Raw genomic sequence first — 12291 nt, 5'->3', positions numbered from 1 at the left:
CTGCCAAGGATCGAGAAGGCGCTCTGTACCCTGCACCTTTGATAGATCAAACTGAGCTCAAACACAGGTGAATGATGCAGGTCAATGGGAAATCTAGAGACGAATGGGGAAAACAGAGCAGATACAGATGGATCTGTGCACAAACAGGCCGGTGACTTCAGGGTTCATTGCGTGACCCAGGCTTTCCACCAGTTACAGCACTGAGCATGTGCCGGTGCAAATAATTTAATAGTTAAGAGCACAGACTTTGACAGGGAACCTTACTCAATACTCTGTAATGACCTATGTGGGAAAAGAATCTAAAAAAGAGTGGATATATGTAGTATGTATAACTGATTCACTTTCCTGTACAGCAGAAACTAATACAACATTGTAAATCAACTATACTCCAATAAAAATTAATTTTAAAAAAAAGAGCACAAACTCTGAAGTCACATGTCCTTGAGTTCAATTCCTTGTTCTGGCTTATACATGATTTGTAATGCTAGGCAAATTATTTAACTTCTCCAAGCTTGAATTTCCTTATATAAAATTAGGATAATAATGGCAGCCTCTCAATAGCTTTGTTGATATATTTCATCTAGTTTGATTCCTGGTCAGAGTTAACAACATTAGCCTACTACTATTACTATTACTATTATTATTATTATTATTATCATCATCCCTAATGCTGCTTGCATGACTAACTCTCACTCCCTCCTCTGGGACAATCCAAGGTAGAACAGGGTAGAAAAGGATAGGGTAAGATAGGATAGGATAGAATAGAATAGAAAAGCAAGTTTACTGTTTAATTTTCGCTTAGTATATACAAGATACTGTGTTGTTTGCATGTGTTTTTCATCCAGTCCTCATAACAACCCTGAGAGATATCATTATTCCTATTTTGTAGACATTGGATCCAAGGCATAAAGAAATTAGGAACTATTTCTAAGATCACATAGATACACAACTTGTAAGTGGCAATCTGAAACTTAAACTCAGTTGTCTGATCCCAAAGCTCAACCACTGACACACACATCAAGATCTGGCTATGAGATTTCCAAATCAGACTACAGGTATTTCCTACCTGAAGAAAGTACTCTGATGACTTTCAGTTACACAAGGAAATGTTCATTGGAATTACAGCATGCCATATTCCTTTTATTTTCACATCCTCTTGCCAAACTAGAATGGCATTCTGAAATAAGGTACTCATTTCCTCTTCCTAGCTTGGGTAAAACTCTTTCATAATCCCAGTTTCTCCTCTACCTAAAGTCAAATTCATTTGCTTATGCCAATGGAGGGTAAGTCACAAGTTCTTGACTGCTTTTGATATGGCACACAAAAAGGTTCTGTACATTTTAACAGGCATTTTATCTGCTATCTCCTATGTCCTTAAGATAGTGCAGATGACTAGGCGGGAAAATATTTTTCAGTTTCACAGATGAGGAACCTGAGACTTAGAGTGGTGTCAGCCATTTGCCAGAGTTACAAAGATAATAACTGATGGAACTATTACATGAGTCCATGCTTCTCTTCTGAAAATTATTTATTAACTCATTTATTCAGTACATATTGATGGGTATCTTTTATATGTAAGGCACTATCCTAGAAACCAGAGCTACCTCAGTGAACAACATAGACCAGATTTTAACATTTCTTGGGAAGAGAGATATTAAATAATCAAACAAAAATATAATATTTAAGTGCTAAGAAGGAAGAATACAGAGTGTATAAAAGATTATAATAGAGGGATCTGAGTTGGATTAGAGGGTCACAGAAGTTTTCACCAAAAAAAAAAAAAAAAAAAAGAGAGAGAGAGAGACATTTTAGCTGAAACCTGAAGCTAAAAGGAATCAACCAAAAGAAGGGAAGTGATAAGAATACGAAGAGAAAACAATGTCAGGCCTGGAGAGTATTTAATCAGGGTATTCAATCAGGGGTACTGACAGGAATAGAAGCCAGCTATCCTGCCCCTCAGGATGATGCTATTTCCTTGACACCAGACCACTGAAAGAAGCTGATTCAGGACTTGTCTGCATACCCCATTTAGTTGATATCCTTGAGAAGCCAGCAGGCCTCTCATAGGTTGTAACATCCAGAACCTTTGCTTGCCTGTACAGTGTTTTTGTGGTGAATTAGAAAAATATACCCCCTTCTGGGCTGATTCAGCCCTGAGGACTCGAAGCTTGTGCAAAGTAAAAGGTATTTTTGGCCTTTCTCAGGCAAATACAGCCACTTGTCAGGGTCCATGGCAGGGCTAACTTGAATGTTATTTCCCCTTGGACAGCACAGTGCTCAGTCCTAAGCAGTGACCCTGATGGCACAAATCTAACTTGCTGAGATCGCCCTACTGTGAACACTATCTCCAGATCACAATGCTTTGTATAGGAGAGACAGGACCAGAGTCTTCTTTTTTTTCTTTCTTTTTATTTATTTTTGGTTGCTTTGGGTCTTCCTTGCTGCACGGGGACTTTCTCTAGTTGCGGCGAGCGGGGGTTACTCTTCGTTGCGGTGTGCAGGCTTCTCACTGCGGTGGCTTCTCTTGTTGTGGAGCACAGGCTCTAGGTGCGCGGGCTTCAGTAGTTGTGGCACATGGGCTCAGTAGTTGTGGCTCACGGGCTCTAGAGCTCAGGCTCAGTAGTTCTGACACACGGGCTTAGTTGCTCTGTGGCATGTGGGATCTTCCCGGACCAGGGCTCGAACCCGTGTCCCCTGCATTGGCAGGCAGATTCTTAACCACCGCGCCACCAGGGTAGCCCCAGAGTCTTCTTGAGAGGATAGGTTGGAGAGGCCTGGAAGGGTCCAAGCAGAGCTGCCTGATGGCTTTCGAGTGCTAAACCAGGAGAAAGAGGGCCTAGCCTTGGCCCCGTGACACCAGACAAGCCCCTGTTTTCTGTACTTCAGTTAATTTCTCCATTTATTAAAAGGACCCTCTGACACTCACAATGTATAAGTTTTGGTCAATCTGTAAGTTTAGGGACCACCCCAAGTCCTCATCGCAGGTAACTGTTTTATTATAGCATTCCTCAAGATAACCAGTATCATCCAGACTTCAACCAAATCTTATCCCCTTGAATGTTTGTATCCAAAAGGAAGGGTATTTTACACCTGAGCTATATAACAACATCTCAAACCCAATATTCCTTTACACTGAGTGCAGTAATTTAATTATTTTTTTCTCTTTTTTAATGTTTGCAATAGTCCTTGAGTAATATACATTCGACTCCGGCAAAGATAGTCTTGCCCTCAAGGAGCCTATGGGCAACTGGTGGAGATATTTAAACAGGTACCTATCAGGTACATAAGAAGAACAGCTAGCTCTGCCTGGGAGAACCAGAACAACCTTTCCAAGGAAGTAAAGTCAAAGCTGAGACCAATGCCAAGCACTATATTAGCCTCCTTGAGAATTCAAAAGTGAATAAAATACTCTGCCCTTAACATATCTATAGGCTAAAGGAGAAGAGAGCTATTAAAGCACTTAGTTCCCAGACAACTGGTCAAGGGTGATATGGCAGGTGATGGAGCAACTATCTGGAGTAGGGTGGAATGGCCATGATGGAGATTTTGCAGAGAAGGGGGCATTTGAACCTGAGCCTGAGGAATAAGTAGGAATGCGCCAAGGAGAGATAATAGGGAAGCTATCCCAGGCAAAATAAAGGGCATGAGTAACGGCATGGGAGTGTGAATGGGCACGGCCAGGTGGAGACAAGATACTAGCTCAGAGCATGGGAAAGAAGCAGAGCACACAGGGAGGCAAGTAGGCACACCTCACCAACTGCTGTTGCTTGCTCCTTGGCACTGAAAAGCACTTCTGCCTGATCCCCATCTAATTGTCAATACTGGCAGTGGAACTAACTCCAAAAGAATGATTCCAGTGCCATTTATAAACACACATTAGAAAAACCAGGAGGGTTTTTCTTTCCCTATCTGTAAAACTCTTAGTTTGAAAGATAGGGCAGGGCTCATTAGTAGAGATCCAAAAGCAAGTTGTGTCTATATCTTATGCAACAACCTAAATTCCATAGCAGATGATGTCACCTATAAATGCCCTATAAATGGAGCAAGGCTTCAGGTGCATCTGAACAATTTAACTGCATCGATACCCACTGCTACAAACATGGCTGTCTCAGTGCCACGGCTGACAATTGTTTGGGGACTGCTTGTCTTAATCCTGACTTGCCAAGCCGGTAAGTACCTGCAATCGCAGCACATGCATTGTGCAGTAGTTAGCCATGACTGGAGGACGTCAGTGGCGCGGATCCAGAACATAAAGGGGAGAGAGGGGAACTTTGGGCACTGCAGAAAGAGCACTGGACTGGAAGACAAGAGACAGATCTTCTAACAAAAAGAAAGTAGGACTTTTATTCAAATGTGCTTAGGTTACAGTCTCTATCCTCAGTGAATGTATGAAGTTTAGAATGATTTTTTTTCTTATATCTTCATGTGATATAGTGACACTATTATAAATTCCTTGAGAGCTGGGGGTGTTTATTTTTTAATGATTATAACTAATAATATTCAAAGGCGAAGAGTCTGGAATAAGACTCCTAGGTCTCGCTCTACCACGAGTCAGAAATGTAACTTCAGGCATGCTCTTTAACCTCTAAGGGCTTCACACTTAAAAGGGAATATCAATGGTTAACTTTCTCATCTGGTTGTCATGAAAATTAAATAAAAGAGACAAAACATATTGGAAAAGTATCTGGTCCATCATAAGCACCCAATAAATATTAACTGTTACTGTTATCATGTATCATCTCATTTGATTCTCATAATCTTTTTAAGTAAACATACACCGTTTTATCATTTCCCTTTTTGCAGGTAAATAAACTGAGCTTGCAGAGGGAAAGTTACTTGAGCATAGACACAGGTAGAGGTGGCACACCTGGGATTGAAACCCAAGTCTTTCGATTCTTTCTATTCTAAAGCATCTACTTCTTTCATGTCTGTTCCAAGCACATAGAGGACCAAAAGGCAGCAGGCAGAATTCTCATTAATTAATTTTTGGTTTACAGAAGACAGTGAGCTCTTAACTTGTCTCCAATCAGAATGATAGGTCAGAAAACACAGACAGTACAAATAGTAACAGAGCTTTCTGAGCTCTTCTAAATGTAACTTGGCAGAACTCCCACCCTCCGTCACCCACTGTTCACTGGCACAACCCACAGGCAGACGCTCCAACAAAGCTACAACAGGGATGGGCTCAGAGACTACTGTGCCCATCTACCTCTACAGTAATCACCGTGGTAAAGTAAAAAGTAAGATTTATATCCTAGAGACCAGTCCCAGGTCTGTCTCTCATGAATTCTGAAACTGGTTAAATCAGTTCACTGCTTTGAACCTCAGTTTCCTCATCTGTAAAATGGGATAATTACCAACTGCACCAGGTGAAATGAGCATGCTTTTGTCACTTTGTAAACTATAAAAACTGTATAAATATCAGCATTACTGTGTTTTTTCAGAACTTTATGATTATATTGACTAAGAAACTCAATCAGGTAGTTAATGTAAATAAAGGCTACCCCATATTTTAACTGAAAGGAGAAAATATTCAACTATTGGCTTTGATAATTTGTTTCTGGTATGTCAAATTTCTTAATTTTTATTATTTTTCAGCATTTTCAAAGTTCTTAATATTTTAGCAGCATTTTAAAATTTTTGTATCTTTAAGCACTAGCGGAGAAAGCTACTATGAATCATTCTGTTGCTACTATTATTAACAATAGTAATAATAATACAATGAGCATTTATTGTGGGCTCACCTTAGACCTGGTACTGCAATAAGTGATTTATATAATATAGATATAGAGATACACAGATATGCATATATATACATACATATATATGATATACATCACACATAAATAAAGTATCTTTCCATCTTGACAATAAGAAACTGAGACAGTAATTAAATATTGTTTATACAGTTACATGGTGAACTTTTTGCTGAAGACAGAATCAAACTCAGGTATATAGGACTCCAAAACATCACCCACCATACTCTCATACCTCTCATTATATATGCGATCCAAAGGCTGGAGCCAAGGATTTGATCTTCACACACACTGCAATCCAGGGCTCCTTGCATTTTGAAAAGTTAGCATTTAGCATCATATTAAAATAAAAAGTTAAAGTAAAAATAATAAAATTAAATTGTTATGCAAGTAGGCTGATAGGAACACAGAAAAAAGGAACTCACTTGTCATGCAAGGAATTTCTGGTTCGCAGCTGGTAAATGTCTCCAGGGGACAGTTTCTTGAAGGCAGTATTATATCAAATGAGGAACATGCTCTGTGAAGTTAAAAAAAAATAAAAGTTCAAACCCTGGCTCAGCCACTTTCTATATGTGTGACTTTAAGAATTTCTCTGAGCATCTGTTTTCTCTCCTGTAATCCTATCACTGAACTGAATACGGATTAGGCATGTGATGAAAGCACATCCTAGTACCTGAGCATCACATATATACCTTCTCTTTCCTTCCCCTTCATGTAATGAAAACAAAGCAATTCTGGTCACCGTGGTTGCCCTGTGCTTTATGTAAGGGTCAGGTCCATATATGCCCATTTTTGCCTTAACTCTTAGCAGCATATGCTATGTACATAATAGTAGGCTCAAAAACACTTGTTGAATGAAAAAAACCAACAGCTGAACAAATGAATACTTGGTGGTTAGTATATTGATCTTGGTTATAGGTCCCAGACTGGTAGTGCTCCTATTGAATCTTTTGCAGTGGCATAGTAAACAATAAATGTTTGCAGAATTGAAAGCCATATTTTTTACTAAGACTTTCTATTTTAGGATATAATATAAATGCAACTCTTCTCACTAATTTGACAGCCTCCACACCAAAAGCTAGTTACATCTCCTTCATTCAGAGTAATGGGGTACATTGTATAGAAGTTGGGACTTCTTGAGTCAAAATTTGTGGTGGGATTGACAGATAAAATACAGGGCACCCAGCTAAAGTTGAATTTCAGATAAACAATAATTTTTTCGTTTAATTATGTACTAAATATTTCATGGGTCATTCTTACACTAAAAAATATTGTTATTTATCTGAAATTCAACTTTAACTGGGCATCCTGTAATTTTATTTACCAAATCTGCCAACACTACTTGTGAGGCTACAGTAAAACTAAAAGACAAAGGTCCTACTTCATCCTGGCACCAGGGTGCAAAGGGGGGGCTGTTCATATCTTTAATTGCCGCTCTTGCATTGCTTTTAATCTCCCAAACCACTTAGACCACTAAGCAAAGCCAAAACCCCCCCAAGGGACCTTGCATGTCACCAACTTCACTCTGGATCTTTGGCCTCATTCCAAAAGGCACTTGACTAAATATCAGAAGTAAGAGACCTGCAGTTACAGTACCATCTTCTCTTGCTATTTGTAAGATCTTCTGCAAGTCACTTAATGTTCTCAGTTTCTGAGTCCAGTGAGCTCTGCATACTCCACAAGATTGGTCAAGCTTAAACTTACACAGTAGATGTAAAATCATTATTTACAGAACTACCACATGCTGTACAAGTGACAGCATTTCTCCTTGTCATCATTATTATACTACTTTCAACCTTATAACACACTTGTAGTTAGATCATACCTTTTCTGTCAAAGACTATGCAGTTCATCACAGAGTGCTTAAGAACCTGGATTTTAATACCAGGCAAACATGGGATTGAATTCTGATTCTGCCACTTACCATCTCTGTGACTTTGACCCCCTCCTAAACCTCTCTCAACTTCCATTTCTTTACCTTTAACTTCGGATAATAACTTTGCCTCCCTCATACTGTTGCTGTGAGAATAAAATGAGATAATGCACGTAGATTGCCTGTCATAGGTATGTGCTCAGAAAACGCTACCTATTATTATATCATCCTCCTTATTATCATTTCCATAGGTCCAGGGATTACATGAGAAAAATACATTAAAACCAAGCAATCTGCCTTTCAGTCCCAGCATTGGCATTTACTAGCTGCTTTAACTCTGAACAAGTTACTTAACCTCCATGAGCTTCAGTTTTTTCATCTGGAAAGAGAACCAATGTCTGCCTAAGCATCAATATCTGTTGCTCTGTTTGGTTTCAGGAATAAATGACATAATGCACGTGAAGACAATCACCAGGCAGGCACTAGATACGCAATAAATATAACTATATGAGGCTATATAATTAGTGAGAGGGGGTATAAAGAGCTCTAGTGTTCCCTACAATGAAAGAAACTTCCCTTTCTTCTTGCTGAGAATCACTCCGAGATTCCATTCTGTTTTTCAGATGACAAACCAGATAGCAAGCCAGATGACAAGCCAGATGACTCGGGCAAAAGCCTAGAACCAGCCTTTCCAAAATTCCTAAACCTCTTGGGCTCGGAGATCATTAAGAATGCGGTGGAGTTCATCGTCTGCTCCATGATAAGGAGCAAGTAAGCACTGAGATAAACCTTGCTTTTGTCCAGTTCACCATTGGTAATGACCACATTGCATTAAAATGAATGAGAAACAAAATTGCATGCATGCCAATGTATTGTTTTAATTGAAACTTGTTGCCTACCTTAAGATATATTTGCATCTGCATGAATTTCCCTAACTCTTTTGGGGTGAACACATTCCCAAGGAATTTATGGAACAAGGGGTTCCATAAAATATTTTTTATTTCAGGACCAAGTAGGAAGGAAGAAGAGCACCGGACCAAGGGACAGAAAGCCAGGTTCCGGTCTTGACACAGGTGTTACTTATCCAGGTGTTATTTACTGGGTGATCTGGAGTTAGGCTTTCCCTCCCTGAGTGCCTCAGTTTGCTAATCTGTAAAGTTAAAGGAATAAAGGACCCGCCCAGTGCATACACAGTAATTTGCTGATGAAGGTGGTGGGTAGAGGTGTGCTCATGAGTATGATGAGTTCTGTCTTTATTTTCTGGTTTGAGTAATTCAAGAGGGTTAGCAGACACAGTAGCTATTCTCTCCTCAGAGGCAATCTGGAGAACCTCTCTTATGAGGGTTTGTTTTGATCACGAGAGATTGCCTTGATGGCAAATTCCACAACCCAGAATCTTCCCATTATTTTCAACCTGCTTCCAAGCTCCTGTGCCCAACTCCTAATACATCCTACCCAAGTTTACATAGCTCTGATTTTTACATCTACTTTACCCTTTCTTCATTCTTCCGACATTAATCTCCCCAAGTTCAGCTCTCCAGGGTCTGTTTCGTTCTTCTGAATTTCTAGGTGCTTTCAGTCTCCACCTCTCTGAGGCTCTGCTCTCTCCTTCACAGCCCCCTAAGCAGAGTTTGACAAAGTGCAGTCTATTACCTGCTTCAGAATCGCCTGGAGAACTTATCCAAAACGCGGGTCCCTTCATCCCATCTTGCACCTTCCTGGGGCAAGGCTATATAACATGCCTTTATAACAAGCTTTATAACAAGCTTTCAGGTGATTCTTATATACAACAAATTTTGAGAGCTCTTGATTGGATGCTCTGGGTTACATGGCTGAGCCTTAAAGTTCCACACAGCCTTTAAATTTGTATTCATCTTTTGTGTAGATGTGAATCTTTGTATTTTTCTAGGGAAAGTGCTTCTGACTTTATAAGATTCTCAAAAAGGTCTATCACCACTAACAGATTAAGAGCCACTTCTATATAGAAGTGATCAGGGGCCATTTTGTATCCCTTGATCTGCTTAAATCCATATATTACTATCATGTGAATGGGCATGATTCTGCATACAATCATCATGAACAAACTGTTAAAACACAGATGTTTATTTTGTGTTTTTATTTTTCGTATTGTGGTTGCTTTTGCAACTGTTGAGTTCCCATGACTGTTAGTGTAAACAAGGAAAAAACTGAATAATACCTATTATGTACAAAGTAGAGTTTAGACTCCAGTTGAATTCATATTGTTATAAATCACAACAATAGCAAGGCAAAGAATTAGAATAATAATTCTTTTTATTCCTTCCCTGGGGAATTCCCTAGATATAAAATAGCACATGTTTTCTCTGTTAACTCTGAAAGTTGACTATCTGAAATACTAAAGAATTGTTGTCAGCTCTGGGTTCAGAAATGGCACCTCTTCTACCATTTTCTTTTTCCCTCATTTTATTCTGGGTATATGATATTCTTTCTGTTCTTGGAACTTACAACTGTCTCAGGCTCTCTGCTCTTGCTTTAATTTCTGCCTAAAATGCTCTTTTTTCCCTCCTAGCTAGTGCTTTGTCCTGCCTCTCATCTAAAAGTCACCTCCTCCGAAAACGATTCTATAACCACTCTTATTAATACAAACTTCTTTTATTCCCTGGTTATTCTCTATCACTTTACCTTGTCATTATGTCTTTATAACATATCAGCATCTCAAATGATTAATTTATTTTTAATCATGCAACTATATGAAAGTAGAGATCAGATATCTCTAGCTCATTGCTATAGCACAGTACCCTATAAGTCATATCGGGCACTTAGTAAATAATTTTTGAATTAATTAAATAAGGAAAGGAAGCTTAGAGATCAGATCTAAAGCCCACATACCCCAATTTGACTGAGACATTTTGAGGGATCTTTGTTGAAAGATACAGCAGTCCTTGCTCAAGGGAACAAATCTAACTGTCCTCACTCTGTCCAAGAAAAGACCATAAATATAACAGGGGATGGGAAATGGGAAGAGACCAGCAAGAAGTATTCCTAAGAACTTAATACATGCTTAGGAAAGTCAGGGCAGGAATTGTGAAGGAAAAAAGTCTAGACTGTAAGCCCCTTCTCCTCAAAGAATTTGCTGTCCTTATTGTATAAGATGGCATGAGCAAATGCAATGATAACTAAAATACTGAATAAGGTAAATGTCAGCCAAACATCACAGTAAATGTCTAAGGAAAGGAGCTGTCACTGAGGCCAGGATGCTTAGGGGAGAGTTTATGGCAAAGGTGAGAAGAAATTTGGGTCGTAACGGACTCAATGAGATTTGATTAGAAAGAGAGAATTGCAAAAATATGGAACTTCATAAAGATAGAAAATTTGCTTTATTTACTCCTATGTATCCGATGCCTAAATACTGTGTCAAGCACATAATAAATGCTGGACCATAATTTACTCATCTCTTACCTTCTCAGCAGCTACCCCACACCCAATCCTTAAACAGTGGAATGGCCTCTGGCATTAATTCATGCTTCTGGAGACCTAAGTTTTAGACTTTGCTTTGCAATTTACCAGCCATGTGACTTGGACAGGTTTTTAATCTCTTTGAGCTTCAGAGGTTTTTTTCATATGTAAAATGATTAAAATTCATTCACTTATCCGTCCAACAAATATTTATTAATTCATACTATATGCTAGGCACTGTTCTAGGTGCTGGGGATATATTATGAAACAAATATATCAAAATATCTGTCTGTATAGAGTTTATATAGGAATAGACACCAAACTAATAGATTTGTTGGCAGATTTAAAGAGATAGTTATGCATAATGGCTTGTCAAATTTGAACTATTATGGAAATCTTAGACCTTACGACTGTAAGGTAGTAAGAAAAGTATTGCTCAAATATTATAAGATAACTTAGTGATGATTCTAACATTCCTGATCAGTCTAAATCATAATTCATTTTTTTCTCTCTCTTTTTTTTAAGAGGATTTATGGAATGTGATGATAAACAAGAAGATAAACAAGAAGAAGAACATTCATCAAAGTGACTTCAACCAGGTGATTTTAACCTAAAAACTTACAACCAAAAAATAGTATATTGAGCAAAGGAAAAAGCGTCTGTCTGATTTACTTAATAAATTTGGGCACCCATATTTACCCATAAGCAGAAAAGGGGTATTTTTTGTGTGTGTTTTTGCTTTATTCTTGCAGTCGTTTTTTTTAAAATTGATTTTAAGTAGATGTATTTTTATCATCTCAAAGTCACTGACTTAATAAGATTCTCTTAAGAGAAGAAGCACAGTTGTGGGGTGAAACAAGTAAGCACTGGAAGTGAGGAGATCCGGTCCTGTCACAACCCTGCTTGGAACTTGACTTGTGCAAGTTCCGCCTATGAAAGGAGGGGCTTATATGCACTAAAATCTAAAGACCCAGGTAAACAGGCAATTAGCTACTCATGAGAAGAGTGAGATTTACTGAACCTAATTCCAGGAGAAAGGACTAGTAAGCTCTCTAATCCTGCAGTTAGATTTATGTGCAAATAGTCTGGTTTGAGTCCTCAGAGATACCTGCTGTTTCCTTATCCAGTTCTCTCCTGAGAATGGCTATCGAAATATAAATATAGAAATGTTAGACTTGAGAAAGTAATTCTATAAGTAGCTAGCATGAAATTAGTACTTCTGTTTTT

The 12291-nt window shown here is 38.6% G+C and overlaps 1 protein-coding gene across 1 annotated transcript; it reads left to right on the top strand.

The window, feature by feature from the left end:
• Positions 1–4099: 4099 nt before the first annotated feature.
• On the top strand, positions 4100–11653 carry C2H5orf46 (chromosome 2 C5orf46 homolog). The gene is made up of 3 exons (XM_068534885.1): positions 4100–4169; positions 8253–8400; positions 11590–11653. The coding sequence occupies exons 1-3, from the start codon at positions 4100–4102 to the stop codon at positions 11651–11653; spliced, it is 282 nt and encodes a 93-aa protein (XP_068390986.1).
• Positions 11654–12291: the final 638 nt, after the last annotated feature.

The sequence above is a fragment of the Eschrichtius robustus genome, chromosome 2, assembly GCF_028021215.1.
Source record: "Eschrichtius robustus isolate mEscRob2 chromosome 2, mEscRob2.pri, whole genome shotgun sequence".
In the NCBI taxonomy this organism is placed as follows: Eukaryota; Metazoa; Chordata; class Mammalia; order Artiodactyla; family Eschrichtiidae; genus Eschrichtius; species Eschrichtius robustus.
This window is presented reverse-complemented; position numbering and strand designations above follow the sequence as displayed.